Source organism: Phalacrocorax aristotelis, chromosome 11 (assembly GCF_949628215.1).
Source record: "Phalacrocorax aristotelis chromosome 11, bGulAri2.1, whole genome shotgun sequence".
NCBI lineage: Eukaryota > Metazoa > Chordata > Aves > Suliformes > Phalacrocoracidae > Phalacrocorax > Phalacrocorax aristotelis.
Window position 1 is genome coordinate 15,748,628 of NC_134286.1, and position 23,661 is coordinate 15,772,288.

Genomic DNA, 23,661 nt, shown 5'->3' on the forward strand with positions numbered 1-23,661 from the left:
CAATTGGATAAATCAAGCCAGGTAGAAAAGGTCAGAGCCAAACAGGCGCTCCCGAGGGCCCAGCCAGTGGGGGGGAAGGAGGCGGCTGCGCCGCGCTGGCGTGCCCGCTGGAGCAGCCTGCGACTTGATTGCTTGGTGTTATTTTCCTCTGTGAATCACCCAGTTGGAACCCTGAGCAGCCCAGGTCTGACAGAGCAGCTATTGCCTTTGCTAAACAGCAGCTAAAACCACGGCACAGAGCCAACCTGAGCTCCTCACCCCCCCACCAGCTCACACCTTAGTTTATTCTGATTTATTAGTTGGTTTGATTTGGGTTTCTTTTTTAAGCCCGGGAGCACCTTTTGCCCAAACTCTGCCTGAGCAGGCAGCAAAGCGCCCAGCTGACAGGGTGTCCTGAGCTTGTGGGATGGGAGGGCCGGTGGAGCCCGGCATGGCCCTGCTGCGCCGTGCCGCACCGTGCCATGCCGGGGAGGACAGCAAGCCCACAGCCTTAAAACAGGTGGAGGAACACAAAATGGTCCAGGAGCCACTGAGGTCCCCAGGGAAGTGCAGGGTAATGCCATGATACCCTGCCTGCCACGTGGTTTTTTTGGTTTTTGCCTAGGTGTCTCATGTGAACAAACAGACTGAGGGCTGGAAATACCGGGGCAAGGGGCAGTGCGGCTGTCGTGGCACATCCCAAAGCCTCTGCCTGCACCAATAGCAGAGCCGGGGTGAAGCCATGGGCGCTGGGGAGCTTGTGCTCACCTGGGTTATGCTTGGGGGGGGCCTTTGTGACTTTTGGCTGCTTGGTTGTGGTGGTGCGGATGACATCCCAAAAGCTGTTGTCTGAAGGGAGGGGACAAAAAGAGACCAAAATTATATTACTCCCCAAAACATGCATTCAGACAAGCACTGGGGGAGAACCCCCTCCCTGCAGGGAGACTGGGGCTGCACTGGGGCAGTAGAGTGCTCTGGTCTCTCCACAGCCTCAGATGCCCCTGACACTGGGGGACCCCCACACACATCGGTGCCCCGGGGATGCTCGATCCCTCGGTGTGGGTGGCGGGCACCTTTGCGGGGATCCCCTGTGCCAGTGCATGTGTCAGCAGGGCTTGAATTTGAGAAGGGGACGGGCAGGAGTGCCAGGATAATCCCCCCAAACACACTGCTGGTGGGACGCACGCTACCGCCCGCTCACGGGAGCTCTGCCACCGCGAGGGCAGCCCCACGCCACCCCGACAGCTACCCACGGCACGCAGGAGCAGGACCAGGCGCCACCGAAAAGAGACTTCAGGATGTGCTACTTCGTTGATGAAATCTCCCACCTACAACAGGTAACGGCTCCATCCTGGTTAAAAACTTTTACAAATGCTGTTTGGCGAAGCCTGCTAATACCGCTTGGGCAGGGGTGCATGGGCAGCGAGGGAGGGAGGACGATGAAATGCTGGTGCCCATCCTCCTGGCACATCAGCAAGAGCCTGGAGCATCCCCCCTGCTGTCTCCGCTACAACAGCGGAGCAGGCAGAGGTGGTCACGTTTTAAAGTCACCTGTTGGTGGTCACCAAAACTTGCCAGAGCTTATCTGTCAACACCCATTCTCAGCCTCCTGACTACCTCGGAGCATCTTCCCCTTTGGAGCCCCAAAGGCAAGCATGCATGCACCCTGCCCGGGGTGCGGTGAGCTCCGCAGTACCTGGCTTCCCCGGCCTGGGGAAGGGCTTCGGAGTCGGCTTGGCTGGTTTGGTGGTAGTCTCCGGAGGGGTGTCAAAGTAATCAGCCACATCAAAGTCTGTTGCAGGAGAGAAGGGATTGTTAAAACCCCCATCGTTTGTGGGGATGGTGCAAGGCTTTCGGCATGCATGCCCCATGTGGCAGCTCGCACTGGAGGCCAGCGCCTGCGTCAGCGTGGAGCTGAAAAGCGTGTCCAGCTGCTCTGCTGCTCAATTGCAACTGTATTGCAGAGCCTTCAGATCAGCGTGGCCATCGTTTAACTCCCCTCACCCAAGCTGTGGCTGCTGCCCACCCCTAGGCTGAGCAACCCCAAAATAATGTGGTTTCTGGGGAGACCCGCCAGTATGAGGTATGTCCTGAGAGATGGTGCAGATGAGAAGGTGCTGTGGGGATCAAGCTGGTGGCTGGGACCTGCTCTGCTCCCTGCACTGCTGCCCGTGAGTGACCCTTGGCTGAGCAGAGCATGCACAGGAGAGGGGCCAGGGCACAGGAACCCTCCAGGGAGCCCCTTGGTGCCATCACTCATCCAAAAAGCACCCCCTGAGGAATAAGAAACTCACTGAGACAAAGCCTCAGCCTCAGCATGCATCCATTGCCCGGGGAGAGTTTATTGGATCAAACAGCCTCTTGTTCGGGCTGCGATCCAAACACTGAAACCCTGCAAGTGCTTCTGGCACTTGGCTTCTCTTGTCCCTAGCAAAAGCCATGGTGGTCAAGGAGCTGGACAGCCAGCTTTGCTTAAATCTGTGCCAAGGTCCTCATGCAGGGGGCAGCAGGTTCACTTCTGAGCGCTCCCCAGCTGCAGTTTATTTCAGGCTCCTCTGGCGGGGTTGAGTAACCCTTGGCTCTTGTGACCACACTATATTTAAGTAGGTATGTCTGGCCAGAGGAACTGCCAGCAATGAAACTCGGGTAGATTTAAGGGAGCTTCCTCAACCAGGGCAGATGCTGTGGAGCCAGCCAGCCAGAACATCTGATGGGCATAAACAGCCAGAGAGACATTTTACCCTGAATGGGGAAACATCACCAGGCTGGACCTTTCTGTGCAGGCTGGGGATATCTTGGAGTAAAAAAAGGAAGGAAAATATCCTCTGGCCTCCCTCTGGAAGGAAAGCTAGCAGGGACCACACAGCCAGAAACAAAAGCCCTTGTGTAGCTGAGCAGTGATTTGTGTCTTTTCCATTAGGATACTGCAAAGTGTGCGAAATTCAGCCTTGGCCGTAAATGCTCCACTGCCACTTGCCTTCAGCATGGACAGAAATATCAATATTGCATTTACTTCGGCCATATGGGACCCATGCACACATGCATGCTGGCACCAGCTTTCCTAACGGGCAAGCGGAGGGGTCCCAAAGCCTCTGCTGAGGCAGCAGCACCCAGCCACACACATGCAGCCCATGGTGGGACTCACACGGTTCAAACCTCCATGGAAAGCAAACCCCACGCTGTGCTTAAATGATATGCACGCAAGAAAGTCTCACCTCTCCCACCTGCCGGCTTTCGAGGGCCGTTGGGAGTGGCTGTGACAAAACAGAAAGGGAGGAAAAGTTAGACATGGGCATCACTGAAAATATGTCACTTCTGGTTTGAGAATAAATGGCAGAGATTTCACCACACGCTTTCCAGCTGGCTATCGTGGGTCTGCATTTGGGAACTCGGAGCCCAGAGCCACGACACCCCCACGCACATGGCGCGTGGCCACAGGGAGCGGGACTGCCTGTGGGCGAGCGCGAGCGGCTGCAGCCCCGTGCAGGATCGAGCCCAGAGCTCTGCACCGCACAGCTGCGTCTGGGGCTGAGCGCTGCCTCCGTGCAGGCCAGCCTCCCGCCAAGCGGAAAGCAGAGAGCTGTAATAAACTGCTCCAAATTAAGACTCCCCGAGACAGCAGCAAACAGAACAAGGACAGACACTGTACAGAACAGCGTGGAGAACAAGAGTAAGCTGCCAATGTTGTGTTGTCTCCTGCCTGGTCGGTTAGTTAAATGACAGATAATTTCCAGTGCTGCATTATGTACGGGAGGTTCCCTGTCAGCTGGAGGAATTTTTGTGACACCCTGATGCTCAGATCCCAGCTCCCCTGGACACTCCTGGGCTAAAACAAGCTACAGTCAGCCTTCAGGGGGGGTTGATTATTTTGTTCACCCCCTGTAAACCACCATTTATTAGTAGTGGCTAGCATTACCAAGTATATGAATAAATTATGAGCAGGAGTTGTGGCTGCTTTATTCCCATTAATTTCCATTTCCACCTCTGAATACCAAAGTGCTTCTGCTGGGCTCCATTTCCAGTATGCTGGTATGATTTGATGTAGCCCAACTCCAGATCCTTCGTTTGCTTTTATTCCGGGGCTGATGCGATGAAGTCCAGAGTGGGATGCAGCAGCTGGGGGAGGCTGTGGGGACAGCACTGCCTCTCCCCCCCACTCACAGCTGGGGCTCCAGCCTGGGGAAAGGCTGCTTTCCCCTCTGCATGAGGTGGCCGTTAAGCATTTCTAACCAGGGCTCCCCACATAAAGGGCTTGCAAAATCCTAAACAAGATCCCTCAGACCCATGACCACATCTGATACGCCATGGTCTGTCCTATGCCCCTCCTGCTGAACCCCACACACCGCAGGAGAGATGCAAGACGCATCCTGATCCTTATTCCACATAAACTCCAACATAACACAGCACAAATGTCTGTGTGTTGTTAGACTATAAAGGAAGAGGTTTCAAAGTCTGTTATAGCTTTCACTTAAAAACTTGTAGCTGTATTTTGTGTGATCGCTGGGCGCTGGGTCTCGGGCCGGTCATTATGAACCACGTGGGGAGGGACGGGCAGCGAGGGGTCTAGGGTGCTGGCGGTTGCAACTCCGCCACGACACCTCCACAGCTGGGCAGTGAAGGGGAGCCAGCGACGTGTCCAGGTGCTGACCCCCCTTGGGCTCAGCCCTCAGTGCTGGGGGAAGGTGTGCAACATGCCTCTGGGAGGGAGACGAGCATCCTCCCATCAGCTGCTGTGTTGGCAGCTAGGTTATCTCTTTTGGGTGTAAAATGAGAGCTGCTCCACTGAATTTCCTCCCCACAGGGTGTTGCAACCCTCCCAACAGCCCCCTGACCTTGCCACTGTTCTGCCAGGCACTGCTGTCCCCTCGGTGACACAGCCTGGCCCTGACTTACATAAAAATTATATATTTCAAAGCCAAATATTAAATATCAGCACGCCAGCAGCAAGGCATCCCCTTCAGAAATGAGTTACACTCATTGTACTGATGTGCTCATTTTAGTCATTACTCATTTTACTGGGTTACTGATAGGTTACACTTGAAATTAAGTGAAGCAAAGCAACAACCCAACGCTGTTTGCTTTCCCTGAGCACTGTGTGCAGCGGGACCAGGGAAGGACCCGGCGCTGCCCCTGCCTGGCCAGGCTCAGCAGGTTGCCCTCACCGGCTGGAGGAGGAGAGCAGCTAAAGCATTATCTTCCAGGCAAACAGGGGCATATTTGATGGTAGGCATTACTAACGCAGGCAAGGAAGCCAAAAAGATGTGGTCAGTGCTGTTGCTACGTCAAAGCACTGGTGTGCCTCTGCAGTTTGCTCATGGGAATCAGAAAGCGAAGGGCACAAGGTCAGCAAAGAGTTTCTCCACGACTATCCCCAGTCCCACCTCTTAGCAAGCCTGGACATGGCATCTCCCCGGGCAGACGACGTATCCTCCACCACCGTCCCACCAGCATCAGATCCCAAAGAACAAATTGCATCTATTAACATCTGCTTGTTTTCTCCTCTTTAAAAGAATAAAGAAATGTGACTTACGTCGCTTGGTGCTGAGGTCGTACAGGGCATCTTCTAGGCTGAAGTCACTTGGGTCATCCCCGTGGCCTGGAGACAAAAAATCAGCACCGGTTGCATTCGCTCCGCACAACATAAATGAACTTTAAATACAGCACAGCTAGACTTGTTTGGACAAATTGCTTTAGTTTTTAGAGGGCTTTCTGCTTTTTTCTGAACCTGACCCATCATCAGTGATGAGGAAGACATCAGCCTTCTCCGAATGCTGTGACTGTTAAATTGCAGAGCAGTCATCTCTGGATTTTCCATTTGTCTGCCCTAATGGATGCAGTATAAAAACACATGCTACGCTTAAATTTGTCAAGGAGAGCCTACCAATTCATCTCTCGAGCTGCCACTCATCTGTGGCTGTGCTCACGATTATATGTTTGCTAAACACCATGAAAACATTGGGACAGCACAGACAAATTCGGTGAAAAACAAAAAAAAGCCCTATGCACCTCTTCTTTGCAAGTGCCTTCCAACATCAAAGGCTTCATATGAAAATGCTGCTGCTGGCTGCCAAGCACAACTTAGCACTTCCGAGACCGCCCGCATCATTCTGCCTTGGTAATGCAAACCGGGACCAAATCCCCATCCCAGGGATACACCTGACAGGCACAGGCAGATTTTTCTGTTAGAGGCGCCTCACCACAACTCCAGTCACTTTATAATATCCCGGGGATAACTCAGCGCTATGCTGTGTTCTCCTGTGATAGGGCCAGCTAATCCTTCCTTTCTCCGTCTCTTTTTTTTTGCATCGTGTTAATTACTGTTGACTTACCCTAGTTCTGAATGTATTTGTCTTGATAAATTCATGCTTTTACATCTCAGAGCATGCTGAGTAATTAATATCCTTTGGGTTTGCTAAGTACTGCAGCACTGCAAGAGAACATTAAAATGGCTTTCCTCTTATTCCTACTGCTAAATGGATTTAGCTATTGCCACCTGAGCTCCAGTGTGCTTCATGAATAAATTTAAAGCTTTACTGACAAGGACAATAACAACGGGAAGGCACCAGTCCATCAGAAAGCAGGTATCAGCATTTCGGTGAAAAACTTCTACCAAGAGTGGTCACTAAGTACTGCAACACCTCCAGCTCTGGTTTCACTTACTCACACATCACACCTCATTTCATTTGCCATATATTTAAACGTACACTCAGCAAACCTAAGGGTGATTTAAATGCAGGGTCTATGGCTGGAAAGTTACTATGGGCTTCTCTCCGCCAGCAAAGCGCTTGGCGTTAAGCTACTGCTGGGGTGTGTGTGTAATACATGTCCCAGCCCACAGCTACGTTTCTCATCAAGACGAAGGATGCCGATGCTTCCCCTGTGAACCCAGAGGGACGGCCAGGAGCAGGCGATGCCCCGTTGCAGGTGGAGCCCAGCTACCACCATGTGAAATCCGCAGAGCGAGGCACGCGGACAAGCCCCTTGCTCAGCGCAGCAGCGCAGCAGGGCTGTGCTTGGCAACCTCAGCCTCTCCACAAGCCCCTCCACTCCCTTGCCAAAATATTTGCCTCTTGGGTCCTCTTGTTGATGAAATATTGGCACTGTGAGACAGGCAACACTTTCTTGCTCTGACACCCTGGATGAAGCCACAGGGTTATCAAGTGGTCTGTCAGTGCAAAGAAGCAAAGTAAGGAACATGCAAGACCATCCGTGGTGCCGAAAAAACACCTGCCCAGCTCTAGTGCCTGCATGGGGTGCTGCCGAACCACCAGCATGTCCCTGCTGAGACCCCACAGGCGCGTTACTGCTGTGGCCGACTGCCCCAACCTCGCTACTCCAGCAATTTCAAGCAGGCTCCCTTTCCCAGCACAGCTTTTTCCCTAGCCTTTATTGGATTTTCAGGAACCGGTGGGGCTCTGTCATTCTTGTATTTCTATTTTAAACTGTGTTTAAAAAAAGGTGGAAGGGGAAAACTGTAGTGCACCTCTGTCGGGATGAGAAGTGCTACAAACCTGACTGGGGGAAATGCGCCGTCACCGTGTTTCATTTCAGTTCCCCCTGCCTCTGCAGCAGGCAGGGCGAGCTGGCAGGAGGGATGTGGTGGCAGCGCTGAGACTCGCATTGGTATGCCAGGAGCAGTCCCTTCCCTCTCGCCCTGCTCCCTCTGCTCTCCGTGATTAAGTAAATGTTAAGGGCGCTGAGCTGCTGCACGCCCAGCCCTGCTGCCAGCGCATCCTCCCCATGCTTCGCCTTTGATGTAGGAGCCCAAATACAAAGTGAGGGAGAGAGGGCGGCCGTGGAGGTGCGTGCAGGTCGCCCGCTCTTCTGCTGAAGGGCTACAGGGCTCCTGGGGCTGCATGGAGATGTCCCCCCAGCAGGGTCGCGAATGTGAGTGCCCCAAAAAACAAGCTCCCCCCACCTGGCTTTGGGGGTGCTCACTGGACCCACCAGCTGAGCAGCAATTACACCTCCCTGGATTTAGTGACAGCTCCCCTTGGCATCTCTCACCTCAGGACAAGAGGAGGGTGCTGCTCCCAAAATCACCCTCCAAAGAGCCAGCTGGCACACCAGTGGGTCCTGGGTGGTGAAGAGTGCTAAGAGCCCTCCATCCTCACAGGGCTGATATAAAACAGCAACCACTAACATGTCCTGGGCTGCAGCTGCATCCCCGGGGAATCCCCCCTGGCTGAGGAGAGGCATGCATGCAGCCCACGTGAAGGTTAGGAAAAGTGTCAACACACCGAATCACCTGGTAAAACCTTCCCTAGGAGCTGTGGCACTTGGCACAGCCCGTCTCCCAGGGCTTTCCCACCATTGCCCATGGCAAACCGACATAATTTTCCAGGGCAATTTAAACCCAGGAATCTCCTAGGCATTGGCAAGGATTAATAATAGATTGCCAGTTACCTGAAGCAGACAACATATTTATTTCATGCAAAGGGTGTTATAGAGACGTATTACCTTTTATGGATCAATAACTGAGCACTGCCATCAAAGGCATGCAAACTTGCCTGCTCACTCTGACAGATAGAACTGAACACCCTCCTCCTTATTCTTTTATTCAGTTATCAAGCGGTAACGAACCCAGCACTTCACAGCCAGATGCTTAAAACCCAACCAGCACTTGGTATGCATGTTCTCTTTGCACACGCATTTTTTCAGGAGGCAGCACTACTGCTGCCTGCACTGCCTCATGCAAATCCCTTTGCTCCCAGGGCCTTGGTCCTGCTCTGCAATCGCTGGAGGAGCGGGTCTCCTGGGCTCCCAAAACCCATCCTCTGATGGGAACCCAAGCACGGCACAGAGTATATTTATATTAAGGGTTTATACTCTCCAGGAGAAGCTGGGGCACGTTCCTGTGTGCTCCAGCTCACAACCTGCCTGCTGCTGAGTTGCGGAGGTGTGTGTCTGTAACACACACTCAGTGGTTCAGGTCCCGCACACCCTGACTTTTCACCTCCGCTGTAGGATGTACCTGTGCTGCCTGCAACCTGTTGCAGGGCTAGAAAACCACTGATAGGCAAAATCATGCTCCGCTGGTTGCTCGGTGTCAGGGAGCAGCGTGGGATCTTTGCCGGGGCTGACGACTAGACTAGTTTGGCTTTTTCTTTTTCCCCACCCTTGCACTGGGCCCTCAGCAGGACTCATCTCTGGCTGCTGGGACCAAACGCACATCCCCAGGGCAGCTGGGAGGCAAAGCAAGCCCCACGCACCGGCTGGCCAAGGAGCGGTGGCGTACCGATGCTGCATGGCATTGGAGCATCTGGAAGACTGCAGCTCTATGGCAGGGGGGAAAACGGACAAACGAGACACATTTTCCATATTTTTCTTTAAGATGGCAATAAACAGAAGCTGAGCTGGGACATCTCGTGGTTCCTAACAGGAATGCCCTGATGCCAGAGTGGGGAGGTGGGGGGACCCCAAAGCTGCAGCTGTGCCGAGTGGAGGCTATAAAACATAATTGAGAGTTATGGCCAAGGTGGTGCCACAGGCTCCCCCACCTCTTGCTGAGTCCCCTCACCTTGCCAGGGGTATTTTTAATCAGAGCTAGCTGCTCTTTGAAGGTAGAAGGGTTTTGTACCTTAATGTATTCTCTCCTCATTATTTTCTGCAGCAGGCAGCTCAAACGCGCAATTGTACTCGTCAGCTTTTTGGTTTTTACAATTATATATATATTCTAATTAAGCCCCACTGTTTGACAAAGCTTGAATTACAGTATCACAATTCACACCCGGTATATTGCTAGGCCGTCTGCAGCACTCGGAGTGAGGTGTGTTCCATTTTTAGTGCCAGCCCACAGATCTCTTTGTGCGATATATATGTGTTTAGCTTCCCTGGGAATTGAGACCCCGCGACAGTACGAGATTGACAGCCCGGGAGATTACGGGAGAATGCAAAGCAGGTACAAGGGCAGCGGAAAGTAATTCAAACTGCCTCAGCTTTATGCATCTACCTTAGGAGCGACACAGCAGGCAGCAGGTGAGAGAGCCGGAGGAAAGCACGTGCCAAGGTAACTGAAAGCACCAGGGTCTCCCCAGCAACTCACCTTGTCTTCTTGGCTCTGAGTTATGGTGTCGGCACATGCAGGTGCTTCCCTGCGCAGGGCACCCAAGGCTGCGCTGGCACCTCTGGCCGGGCACTGGGGATGGAGGGTTTTTGGGTGCAGGGCCATGTCATGCTGCTGGTGTGGGACGGCATCCTCGCAGCGGCACTTTCTGCTGTCTCAGCAAAGATACAGCCCCAAAGGTCTGCCAAACACGTGGGAAACTTACTTGCAAGTGCCTAGTTTCTTGCAAATGTCGAGTTCTTGCTGACTACTAAGACAGCACAGATCTATGCGTGTGGGGAGAGCAGAGCTCCTTGGAACTGGGGCATTTTGTATGGTCTCTGGGGGCTGCGCTCGTGGGCCAGGCAGGTAAGGTTAGCTTTACTGCGGCTGCACTTCTCTCCAGAGACATGCCCAGGCTGTCTCCTGAACACAGACCTCCTCCTGAAGTTAGTTCTGCCTTGAAAAGCAGACTCCGAACTCCCTCCAGCTCCTCGGCCGCTACCAGGGACGACAGACTGCCCAGGGACATGCCCCTGCACAAACATCCCTGTCAGCAGCCCGCGGGGGCGAGAGGAGGCAGGCCTCTGCCAGGAAGCAAAGTGGGGGAGAAACTCAGCCCCCTGCACCCCTGGCAGCAGGGGGACCGATGGCTGACGCTGGGGGTACATCGCCGCGCTGCAGGGCACGGCCAGCTGAGAGCGGTGGGACACAGCCCCCCGGCTGGGACGGGCCCTGCTCCTCGTGGGGGACGAGGTAACGCTGCCGTCCTCGTTCTCCATTCCCAGAGAAACATTCTGATTTCCAGAAGTACTAATCAAAATCACTCTTGATTATGGCAGAAGCAACCTCTGCTGAATTTTTTTTTTAATGCAATTAACAAGGGTATATGGTAATTCCAAGCAATCTTGCTCTTGAGATTAAAGGAAAGCCTGCCAGGAAGCACATGAATAAAGCTCTAAGATGAGAATTTGCATAATGAAGACTTTCTCTTTGTGGAGGGACTAATGGTGGTTATGTTTGAAACCTATTAACGGAAATGCCTAACAGCCTCCGCTACAGCCAGCTCGCTGCCACCGTGACCCACGCAGGCTCCGTCGCCCCCCCGCCCTCCGCACTGCCCGGTCCCTGCCAGCAATCTCAGCGCCGCACCACCCCGGTTTTGCCCTCTCCTTGGGCTGCTTGAGCAGCGGGGTGAGCCGGGCCGGCCATGCCGATGGGGCAGGACGGGCAGCACGGTGCCCACACAAGCACTGCTGTCTGCAGCTCGGGGCAACACGCCTCATTTGGGGTTTTAAGTCACAGGGTAATTCTGCGTTTCTGTGTGCTGGGGCAGCCGGATGAGAAGCAGCTGTCTGTTGCAATTTTATTTCAAGGCTTACTAGGAATAACTTAAATTATTTGGCAGCAGCACCTGATATGCTCCACGCCCAGCAAAAGTGATGGAGGTGGTGAGGAAAATGCGACCAGCAAAACCAGCCTGCTTCTGGTGGGCTCCGGGTTCCTTCCCAGCAGACACCGTTAGCACCATGGTGCGGGGCCAGGCCAGAAATGCCACCCTCCTGGTGAGCAGAAGGCAAGCCCTCGCTGGGAGCTGCCCTGCCAGGCACTGAACCCTTGAGGGATGGCAGTACCCATCCACCCTGTGCCATGCCGAGGGCCGCCCGAAGGTCTGAATGCATCTTGTCCCCACCTCGGGTGGAAGGAAAGATCTCCAGGTTGCTCCCAAAGCACCCGAAGAAGCAGTGCTGCCCCACACACCCTGCAGTGTCCCACAGCCCCAGGGAGCAGCCGGCGGCTCAGCCTCCAGCACCACGCCAGGAGCTGCCGCCAGGTCACTCTGCAGAGACCAGAGAAAAAACACATCAGGCAGGAGTTTCTCATCTGCTACCATCTCATGCAGCCCTTCTCACTCTTCCACAGCAAGACTTAAAAACCCCGGAGAGAAGCGCCCTTGTCTCCTCTTTCCCAACAGCTGCATCTGGTAACTGGCTTACAGAGAGCCCACAGAATTTAGCAGGTGAGGCTGCAAGGAAACCTCAAAAGCTGAGGGCTAAGGACAGGTGCCGGCCTCTTCCTCCTGAATTTTGGCGTGTGAGAAGAGCCCCTGCTCCAGACCTGTCTGCAGGAGGATGAGCTTTGCCACCAGGCAGCTCTTCCCCCAGCGCTGTCCTTGGAGCAATGGCAGCTCCCACCACCACCCAGCCTCCACTGCCAAACCCTCCAGCCTCCATGACCACCCAGCGGGCTCCCAAAGGGGCAGAAAGCATCCTCAAATCCAGAGGCGTTTCTTCTTGCTAACCTCTCATCCCAACTTTCTCCTTCTCCCCAACATTTCTCTTTCACCTGCTCTCACTCTCACTGATGCAAACCAGTGGTGATAACTGTATTTCCACGTTTTATAAAAAAATGAGATGAGAAGGGATATTAGCAGCGCGGCTCAGTTGCTGCCAGTTGATCTTGCTTTTCAGAAAAGCGCAGGGCTGCCAGCTTGGAGGCTGTAGGAGCACCGCAAAGGGGTCTTTCTCCGCACGCTTAGGGACTGAGATGCAAAGGAGGAAATTTGCTGTTGGAGGGAAACAAGTGTTTCCACACATTTCACTGCTCTGCCGGTATCAGTGTCGGCACATCGCCATGTTAAAGCAGCGAGTGGGAGGGGGCTAAAGTGCCAGCTGGCCCCGAGACGCCACGGCTCTGCTAGAGACAGCCTAAATCTGGGGGTGACATACCAAGCACCTGTGGGCAGCCACACAGGATCTTTGGGGGGGGAAGGACTCAGCACAGAGCCACGCACAAGGCTGGGTGGGGAGCGAGGGGCCCACGCCATGCGTCACATCGCATCGGCCGCTGCCACACAATGACAGAAGTTGGTGTAGCAGCAGTGAGGCCATGGAGGAGCCCTGGTGCCCGGGTGACTATGCTGTCCCTGCAGGCTGGCAGGGCACCAGCCACAGCCCCGGTGCTTGCAGCACAGCGAAGGGCCCCTGCGCCTCCCACCCCACGCTTTGGAGACAACCCTGAGGAGCAGTTTGGCTGCACAGCGCCATCACCCCAGCAGCAAGCTCGGTGCATGGACCACCGAGGGTTTGATCTGCTGAATGAAAGCATCTGGCTCCTGGGAGGCTGCAGAGCCTCAGGCTGGGCTGGAGCCCTCAGCTCTGCAGGACACCTGCAACTCCCCAAACCACTCGTGCACCCCAGCCTCCCCAAAAGCACTGGCCAGACCAGTACCCCCACCATGGACAGATGAACACCTCCAGGTGCCAGCAGCAACCCTCGACAGCTCGGAGTGAAAAGCAAAGCCCCGTCAAGGGCAGCGCTACCAGAGCTAGGAAAGGCTTCAAGTTGGGCTTTCCCATGGGATGCCTTGGACCTACAGCCACTGACCGGGTCTGCCCCATCTCTGGCTCCACAGCATCAGCCTCTTTCTGACCCCATGTGAAACAAATACTTCACCATGTCTTCTTCCACCCCAGTGTGGTCAGAAAGCAGGTAGCCCTGTTCTGGTAATACAAGATGCCAATGAAAACAGTTTTCTTCAGTATCAGTCTCGAAGTTTTCAAGGTTTCCAAGGCGCTCTGACATCTGTGCACATAGACCAGGTAATGTTTCCTAAGCAACTTTAATAAGATAATCATTCTTTGAGGTTTGTGTCAAAGAGGTCTCTGCTGCAGCATTGCCAAAACCTGCTTTCAATTAGTCCCAGATCAACTGCACCAGGAGCAAAAGGCTGCAAGGTTTTGAGTACAAGTATTTAAGGTTCCTCCCTTTCTGGGGGTGCCTGAGCCCAGCTGTACCTGAGATGGGGATGGGAACATTCATAGCTTTCCATGCCTGGGCTGGGTACAGGGACATTATGGCCCAGGGCTAATGAGGTCGGGGGTGCTCAGCCTGTCCCAGCTCTCTTCTGCCACCGAGCCTAGAAAGCAAATCTCTGGCCCTCCCTGGCACTCTGGGAAAATGCCCCAGGTAACCTTCAGTAATTCAAAGGTGCACCTGATGGGAAAGAGAGTTGTTTCTTCTTTCCACTCTTTTGCTGTTTGTTTGTTTGTGCATTTTTTAGGGAAGAAAGATTTATTATACCTAAAGGGAGAAAGGATGGGGATGGCATCATTTTTTTATTCCCAGACCACAATCACTTTGCAAGTGGCAGAGGGGAAATTAGCATTGACCCTGCTCCACAGGTTAGGGAATGGTTAAAGGTGACTTTCTCAGGTCACAGAAGAACCACCAGTGTCATCCAGGACTTGGGTTTGTCCCCCTCCAGATGCAATGTGCAGGGGTCTGCTGGAGAGCTGGATCACTGCTCCTGCAGCAAGGGAAGGGAAGATGTGGGGTGCCGTGACCCCACTCCTGAGCAGGGGCCAGCCTGGTTTCCCCGCAGCGGAGGGCAGAAGTTCATGGCCTGGTGCCACAGCGATGCTGAGAGCCAGCCCTGCCAGGGAAAGGCAGGCTGGGAGCAGTAGGCAGGATCTGAGCTGAGACCCCTTTGGGGGCAGCCTTGGCACCACTAGTGTCCAGGTGCACCGCCCTTGGCCTTCACCCACCCCAGCCTCACCAGGTGTAGGGTGGTGAGACACGGATCCCAACTCACTCGGTTCGCGATCCCTAGTGAAGTTCAGAAAACACTGCAAATTCCTTTTCCTCCTATGACTGTGGGTGCAGGGCTGAAAATTGAGGTGCTTTACTGTTTTCCTGCATGCTGTCCACCCTGAAACATTACGAGATACGGTCACATTAGCCACCTGATTTCTGTTTACACATGAAGTAATGACTATGAATTTACCTAGGGCCAAAAACGCCTGTTTATCCACCAAACATGGCATGAAAGCATTTTGTTCATAACCCAGCACGGAACAACTGATGACAAAACCAACTGTGCAGAAGCCCAGAGAAAACTGAAGTGGGAGATGAAATGCTTATCACCTGATTCCTGATGGAAAGAAATTGCCCTCATCAGACAAAGATCAAGAGAAGATGCTGTAGTTAAAAGTAGGTAAATAGGGAATTACATAGTAAAAATGCTGGCTCATCACTTGGGATGTGCTGCTCCTGTCATACTGTGCTATTTAAAATCAGAACCGGAGTGGCAGTGGAAATGAAGACGTGGGCAATGCTGACAGATGGAGTGAGGCCCTGGGAGAGCGTGGGGGGTTACAGCCCTCTCCTCTGGCTGAAGGCATTTGTCTGACCCTGTCACCACAGCCTGCAATGCAGGGCTCCTGCCTGGCTGCTGCTGCGGCGCAGCACCTGCTACAGCCTGCTTGCCTTTCCACGGCACCTCACTGAGCAAATATTGGGTATTTGATCAGGGTGGGAAGTTGTTTAGGATCCAGCCTCTGCTGCCCACTCCATGCACCCTCCCTGCATCAGGGGCGCTGGGACACACAGCGCTTGCCTGGCCGTGCTCCCGCTGCCCACTGCTTTGGGTGAGGCAGCTCTGCTGCTCCTCAGAGCATCGCAGACCCAGGCGGTGCTGCCAAGGGACCGCTCTGTCCAGCTGTCGGAAGGGTCTTCCAGCACGGAGAGACAAGAAAGTGAGGGGCTGCACCCCACAAGTAGGACGCAGCAGCAGAGATCTGCTGGAGGCAATTTTGAGCAGGTGGTGCAGAAACAGGCAGTGATTTTTAACCACTGACTGTGGCCAGATGGGCCAGGGCACCCCCACCCAGCTTGGCAGCTGCAAGACCACCCCCTTGGCTCTCAGCAAGGGAAGCTACTGGTCAAGCCTATGGCAGGAAGCCGTGCCACATCCCTCAGCCTTTTGCCCCAGCTCTTTTTCAATAAGGTGGGTTTAGCCCCTTACTTTCAAAGGAGTTTGGAGAAGCCTCCTGGGAAGCAGAGTGTGGGGTGTGCATCCACAACCTGCTGCTTCCCGCACCCAGCACAGATTGTATCTGCAACCAGGGAGGTAAAGCCATCTTCACCCAGAGCCTGCTCCCTCATCCCACCGGTGAGCACCCGCTGTGCTCCCATCACCTACGAAATGCCCTACTAAGAGGCAAAAGCAGAGTCCTGTTATGCAGGTAGGAAAGGTCTGCCGAAATACTCTGCCAAAATACTTCTGCCAGGGAAAAAAAAGTGTTTCGTTAAGTCAATGGCAACTTATCAGGACAAATTCTGGATGTTTTTGTTACAGAATTTCATGGGTTTGTTTTAAAAAACTATTTCATGACTGTAATTTAAAATGCAATTTTTTTTAAGTCATGAAAGACAGCTGTTTGATCCTGAGATAAAACACTTCTCTAGATGAAGGAGGTGCATAGCTACCTGGTTTTGCCTCCCATCACCAGGGGAACAGGTGCCTTATAACCAGAGCACCATTTGCTATTGATGTGGCATGAAATAATTTAAACATAAAAACAGGAGCTCTCTGGGTTCAAAGAGAAGCCCACCAACAGGTCTCTTGGTCTCTCTGACCCTACCTGTGGAGGAAATATCACCAACATTTACAAAACCAACAGTTTGTAAACAGTTATTTTAATTCAAATGTTAGAGCTCTGAGATTTCCTCTGCAAAAGTATCTAAATCATTCACTCAGTTAAGACCATCATTACAAAAGAGAAAGAATATACTTTTTTTTTTTAAAACATATGCTGTAACCTCACTGAAAGGTGCTCTATTTTCTGCATGAGGCCAAAGACGTGTATTGGGTTCTGTGCGCAGTTTTAAAAACACGCATAGGCTCAAAATTCACTGCTGTCCTATGGATTTTTGGAAGTAACAAATTCTGGTTTCCTGGCAAATAATTGCACGCAAACTGCGCGGCATCCGCTCAGTGTCTCTGACAGTGCGTGAGACAGTCTGTCACCAGGAGCAGTAGCTGATGCCCGGCGAGCAAGGCGAGGCTGAACACCTGCCCCAGCGAAGCACCTCGGTTAGAAACCAGCCTGTTTCTGGGTCAGAAAGCAGGGCTTTGCCCTGGAGGCCAGGGGGTTGCTCAGGGCAGGCTTACACCAGCCGGGAAGATTTGCCCTGGTTAGTTTGGCTTTGACGGGCTGCAACCTTTTCAGCCCGGTATTGCGTTGCCATCAACTTGCATGGGGATTTCTCTGGCCAAAAGAACTGCCAGGGTGGGAAAACGTGCTGTGCAAGGGGGAAGTTTTGCCAATTCTTGGTCTTTCTTCTTTGTCACGGCATGAGAGCGTACCCCGGGAGCAAATCTCTGAGAGGAACCAGATGGCAGGTTTCCATCTGGTTTTTACTCCAAATGAGGTAGACAGGGTCTGACATTAGCTTTGCTCAGATAACATTGTCTGGAAAGATGACCCAAGTCCTGCAGTAGCGGGGACACCTGAATGGAGGTGGCTAGTCATCATGGAGACACGTGCTCCACCAAGCTGCTTGCTTTCATCCCATGCGGGTCATATACAGATATGATACAGACTTTTCCCTAAGCTCCTACTCCTAAAAGCACATGTTTGTCAGCAGACAATGTTCTATGGTCACAGATTAATGCGCTGTTCAAAATCTCATCACACACCTAATACCCCTTCTGCATCACAAGCACCTCCTTTGTCACCCACGGCTGGGACTGGAAACCCCTTCTGCTTGTTTAGCTTTTGCCTCCTACCCTCCTGGAGCCCATGCTGCAGTTACCCCTAAACACCCAACCGGGAGCACGTCCTTCTGAAGCGGGATTTCAGTAAGATTCTTCCAACTCTGACAAGTTCCTTCTATCCAGATTTCTTTCTGCATGGGCAAAGAGTGTGTTTCAAAGGGCAAGCAAAATGCTGAGCAATTCTCTTTTCCGAGCACCTTCTTTGCTGGAGAGAACCGCATGCCAGCCTGCGGAGCCTTCCAACAGCAGAATGATGCGGTTCACAGCATCCCTTCTCCCTGTCTGAGCCGCTGCCTCCAAAATCCTACCAATGCCTCTGGTTTTGCTTTCTTTGGCTCTTCTGCACATATACGCTGTGCCAGCACTGAATCCCTACAGCAGAGCTGGCCCCTCCTTCCCTGAAGGTGCTGCTCAAGAGGAGCCTGCACTCAGCACCAGCTTTCTGCCTGTGGCCCCAGTACTCCTACTGCAATAATTTGCTGTGTTTCCTAGACAAGGTTGGAAAGCAATTAAAAAGGACTCTGGAGTGACAGGAAGGCAGTTTTGTAAACATGTATTAGCATTAACTTTATCCACGTCGCCCCAGTAGGCTGAGATTCAGAAAATCAAAACCAAACCTGTCCCTGTGCGGCTCCCCTGAAACCCCTGCAAGCGTACAGAAAGTGTTCGCCTCTCGCTTTGCGACAGCAAACGGGCTTCTATTAGGGCTCTCTGTTTTCTTCTCAAAAGCATCATTCACTCAGTAGACGTGCTTTTGTGCTCGCATCCCAAATCACAGCTAGTGACTCCAGCATCTGGACCCCCAACTTTGAAGTTTCCTTTTCAAAAAAAGTCCTTTCATTTTCTGCATTTCGATATGCCACCTTCATCTTCTCCCATTTTCCTCTGTTCAAATTCTTCCACCGGTTATGAACTATATCAGTCAACCAGATTACAAAGGAATTATTGCAAAGGTTTTCCCTTTGCCATCAGTGTTATGTAGTTTATTAAACATATGTTTTGTTATGAGTGGCTTCAGAAGCACTGTCTAAAAAAGCCCCAGTTTTTTCCTTTAGTTAATTGTAAAGTCAATGCCTTAAACCTCCAGGAGATATTTTTCCAAGGAGAAACAGATTTGTTTTTAAACTGAGCAGTCCTAAAAGTTTATTCTAGTCAACACTGGAGATCAATAGACTCTTCTGTTTTATGTGCTTTAAGGGCTGAAACAGTTGCAACAGATGTACGGGAAAAATTACATTTTTGTAGACGGGAAAAAACCCCAAGAGATAAATGGCCATTTCCAAGCAGAGATATCACTAGGCTGATAGGAGAAAACTCAAATTAGGTGATACAAGCAGAATTATGGAAATAAATTATTTCCAAAGCTATGTACATAAATATCTGGACATGGCACACTTAATTAATGCATACTTGTTCAAAGATCAGAGATAACTTGTAAGAAAACTGATTTAGTTTCTCCCGCTTTGTCATACGTGCTAAAGGCACTATCAAAGTAAAAATTATTCCTTAAACGTATTATGTTGACTCACTGCTGATACCTAGTAATTATAAATTTAATAGCATAATAATGTATTATAACTAAGATTCTTAGCACAGGTAAACACTTTGCGCAACTCCACTATCTACTTCAGTTTCGACAGCAGTGCCAAACCAAGGCTTTCACTTCTACTCCAAATAATTCCTCCCAGCAACAATCCCAGCACAACCGTGGCAAGCAACCCTGCCAAGCGATGGACGCAGAGCCGGCGGGTCACCTGCCACCGGCACCCCCTTTTCTGCCAGCTGCATCCACCGCTGCCCGCCGCAAAGCGGAGCCCAGGCACCTGGAAAAACATCTGGAAACGAGCTGGCTCCTTTCTGCTTTCTCTGCGCTCTCGGTTGGGCACTGTTGTGCAGAGGCTGTGCAGAGGAGCCGCCTGCAGTGACTGCAGCCATCTGTGCAACAGTTATAAATAGCTAATTACACCGTCTAATATTACTTTCACATTTAAGTAATTATTGTAATTGCTGGTGGGATATTGTAGTCACACTTGAGAGGAGAGGTGATCTGTGAGACGCTGTCTATTAAGACACGGGATGACAACAAGAAGAGTCGCCCATCGCTGTTGATATTGCAACTTTGGAGGGCATGCCCAACTATTCCTATTGCCTGTTTGTAGCCATGAAATTTTTCTTCAAGCTTTTCTTACACAACGTAAAGCAGAAAACCTAGACATGCTCCTTCTGCCTGGCCTGTAAGAGGTAACTGCACTCCCTGAAGAACACTGACCTCATATGTCAAATTTGCCATCCTGCCATGAAAACTCACCAGTTCATTTCTGTACTGGCTTACCATGAGAGCAGGGACAGGAGAGGGGAGTGGGAAAATGACTCTGGAAAGTTCCTTATTGGACTGTTTTCCTTACTATTTTGCACAAACATGTGGCCAACCCTGGATGACTCAAACATTACTCTCTGGAAAAGCCACAGATCTGTACATTTAAACCATCATGCAACATGCTAGCATAGGGAACACTCGCCTCTGGCTGCTGCTCCGAAAAGGCTTTGCAGGGTGTTTGGTTTCCTCCACCACCTCAAAATACGGTAACGCTTCTGCCCTCGACTGCACTGTGGGAACACGCTGGAGTTTAGCAGCACTGGAAAACGGCTTGGTGCCCTGTGAGCAATTCCTATTTCCAGCATTGCACCCGCGGCCAGACGGGTGCTGAGGGAGGGGGAGGACAGCAGCTCGGATACACGGATGGACGTGGCACGGCTATGTCCGATAGCCCACTGGACACTGAAGCACACAGTCACATACGAAGGGAACCACGGTGGAAGTTGACCAAAGAGAAATCCAAAACCTACCGTATTTTTTCAATTAAAAAGTGGGGGTTTGTTCCTGCTTTACTGGACAGCCACAGCCAAGACACACGTTATCCTTGTGTCCATGGCGGATCCGGACTTCAGCTGCAGGAATCATGCTAAGTACCAATTTCGTTGTCTAGTTTGCTATCCTTGGTTCTCAGTAGTTTGTAAATCTCCAAGTTTGCAAGACATTGGGCTGTCTGCGACCTGCTGCTGGCAGTGCTGGAAAGACTGTTTCAGAGCAAGAAGCCAAAAGAAAGAAGCCAGCAAATAGAGGCAATGAAGACATTTGATTTCTATTGCTGCTGTACTGAGGAGCTGGGGTAGAAAGCCCTGCCTCGGAAACCCTCTTCATTGCCACCACCTGACATTTTCTTGCGGGCACAGGATGATGGTGGGCAGGCTGTCCTGGTACCGGAAAGGTCAGTCCAGGGCTCAGGTGGGGAAGGGCTCTCCGAGCCTCTCTCAGGGTGCTCCAAAAGCTCCAAAGCTGCTCCAAAACATTTGGGAGAGAGACAGAGGGAGGGGCAGGCACCCACCCATGGGCCAGGAGAGCCACTACCTAAATACTGAAACACCCGGGGAGGAACTGGAGGCCACGGGGAAAGGCTGAAGCTGTGCACCAGTACCTCACCTCTACACGTCCGGTGTCGGCGGGGCTCTGCGCAGAAGGGGTTGCAAGTGCAGAGCCCGCTTACCTTTATATAGTTATTTCCACAGAGAGGCAATTTAAAGCAGCTCAGATAGGAGCTGAACTTAATGTTGTTCAATTACCTGTGAAGCCTCGTGCTGGCAGGAGTGATTTATGGTTCATTGTGATACAAACACAGCCAAGGATATTTAAGAGCTGGACCCTGCAGCCCAGTGCTCCAAAATGAAACAGAACAGCATTTTTCTTTGCCCATATTGCAAACAACACAGAATGCAAATAGCTTTACTGCTGACTAATCACATTTTTAAAAATTTTAATCTAAAATCAGGACTTTATGCAGTCTCTTAGCTCAGCCTGTCAAACCGTTATCCGGCAATTAAAAACGTAGCTGCCAAACTGGTGAGCAGAAGCAACTCTGTACCATGCAGTCACCCTTCCAGGTGCACAAGCAGGTAAGTACATAAAGCAAACGGGGACTAATTCCAGGCTGACTCATGATAAACCTAATCTCTTCCAACAGCAAAAGCTGCTCGGGGCCCAGTTCACTCTTTGTTTTGATGATAATATCCTCTAACCGATCTGTGTTTGATGGGTGCCTCCTAGCTCAGAGCAGATTTTTTTTTTGAAAAACTTTCCCAAGGCCTTTTACATAATTGTTATTTTCTCCATACAACCTTTAAGAGGACTTTTTCTTCTATTCAAACAAACACACAGCTTTTTAAGAGCACTTTTTTTTAAAGAAATAAGGAGTTGTGGTAAGGTTTGCATTGATTTCAGTCCCCCCCCCCCAAAAAAAAAGAAGTATGTCTGTTTTCCCTCCCTTCCTCACTACTGTCCTGCTGGGACTGATTTCTGGGTTAGACTATACTCATCTGCAAATATAGCAGCAGGACTAAAAAAGAGCGAGGATACAACCAGCAGCCAGAGAAATTTGGGTCATACAGAGAATCCACTAATCCAACAGCTCAGTAAGCAGAGAGACAAAACCAAACTCCCTTCTTGACCACTCGGTGACTCCAGATTCATTTATCCGAGACCCGGGCCGCCACGGAGCTTTATACCTGCAGCATCGCGCATTTTGTTTAAACACCGTTGTGACACTTTCCCACAAAGAGGCATCCGCTGCATTCCGAGATGCTTTAATCACCCGTATTTCCATCCAATGACGGGTATAGAGCCATCATATCTGCCAGGCGCGTGTGCAGGAGCATCCCCAGCCGCCGAGCCGGGGGGGCGGGCAGGGAGAGGAGGGAGAGGCGCTACCGGGGGACCGTGGGGGACCGTGGGGGCAGAGGGGGCGACTCGCGGGTGGCTTTGGCCGTGCCGTGCCCTGGTGCACAGGCTGGCGTCCCGCCATCCGCTGCAGTGGCAGGGTGCTCTGCGCAGGGTGGGGCCCCGGGGGGTGCCGCCTTCCCCCCCCCCCCAAGCGGTGCATCCTCCTGAGGGTCCCTGCTAGGGACCGCCCTCGGGGGTGCCCCTCCCCGGCCCCGTGAGTCCCCCCGGGGAAGGCTGCACGCTACCGCGGGCCGCGTCCAACCCGGGGAGGCCCCACAGCAACGGCGGGTGCTGCAACCTCCGCGGGATCTCCCCGGGGGTGCCTCCCGCGGGGTGACCCCGGCCGGACGGGGAGGGGGTTTCCGCCGTGCCTGGGCCGGGCCCGCCGCCGCGATCATGCGCAAAACGGCGCCGCGCCCCCCGCCGGACCCCCCCCAACCCACCCCCTACCGCCGGGCCGCCCCCTCCCGCTGCCGCCCCGCGGTGCCGCGGCCGGGCCGCCCTACCTGCGCCCAGCAGCGCGGCGAGGGCGAGGAGCAGCCCCGGGAGGCGGCGGCCGTCCATGTCGCGGCCGGGCTGCGCCTCTGCGGCGGGCGCGGCCGCCGCCTGCGCCGGGGCGGGACGGGGCGGGACGGGGCGGGACGGGGCGGGGGCACGCCGCCACACCGCCACACCGCCCCCCGCCCTCGGCCGGCCCCCGGCGGGGCGGGGGGCCCGGGCAGCGCTGAGCCCCGGCACCGGAGGCTGCCGCGCTGGGCGGCTCCGTGCTCTGCCCCCCGCCTCGGCGAAAACGCCTCCCGGCAACGGCGCGCATCCTCCCGCCGGGCTGGTCGGCCCCGTGTTTGCTCACCCGAGTGGGGAAAACCCGCGTTGCGAACAGCGATGAGGAGATGCGCAGGAAACCTGTGCGGGGGGTTGGGTTGCTGCTGCTGCCTGGATGTGATGAGCTGTAGCGGCGGGAGGGGTGCGGGGGGGCCCAGCGGGCAGGACCCCCGGGGGGCTGTGGGACCCGCGTGTAGTGGCGGGCAGGACCCTCAGAGGCTATGAGACCCCTGGGGGCTGTGGGACTCGCATGTGGCCGCGGACAGGACCCCCGGGGGCTGTGGGGTCCCCTGGGGCTGTGGGACCCGGGTGTGGCGGCGTGGGGGCAGCTGTGGATGGAGCCATGGTGCAGGCGTGGGTGCTCGGCCCCGCTCCTGGGAAAGGGCTCCGCAGAAGTGCAGGGGAGGGAGCTGCTGCAATTTCACCCTTTAATGCCAAGTCGTTAATGTGGAGGTTATGGAGCTATAGATATGTTGGCTG

The 23,661-nt window shown here is 53.1% G+C and overlaps 1 protein-coding gene across 2 annotated transcripts in view; it reads right to left on the bottom strand.

The window, feature by feature from the left end:
* Window positions 1-22,982, bottom strand: part of CD99L2 (CD99 molecule like 2) — a 34,019-nt gene extending 11,037 nt beyond the window's left edge. For both annotated transcript variants that reach the window (XM_075107058.1, XM_075107057.1), the window contains exons 1-5: window positions 22,866-22,982; window positions 5,510-5,575; window positions 3,195-3,233; window positions 1,676-1,771; window positions 748-828 (exon numbers count right to left, since the gene is read on the bottom strand). In XM_075107058.1, coding sequence (XP_074963159.1) covers window positions 748-828; window positions 1,676-1,771; window positions 3,195-3,233; window positions 5,510-5,575; window positions 22,866-22,923 — 340 coding nt within the window. In that variant the 5' untranslated portion in view covers window positions 22,924-22,982. The remainder of the gene's footprint in view (window positions 1-747; window positions 829-1,675; window positions 1,772-3,194; window positions 3,234-5,509; window positions 5,576-22,865) is intronic.
* Between the last annotated feature and the right edge of the window lie 679 nt (window positions 22,983-23,661).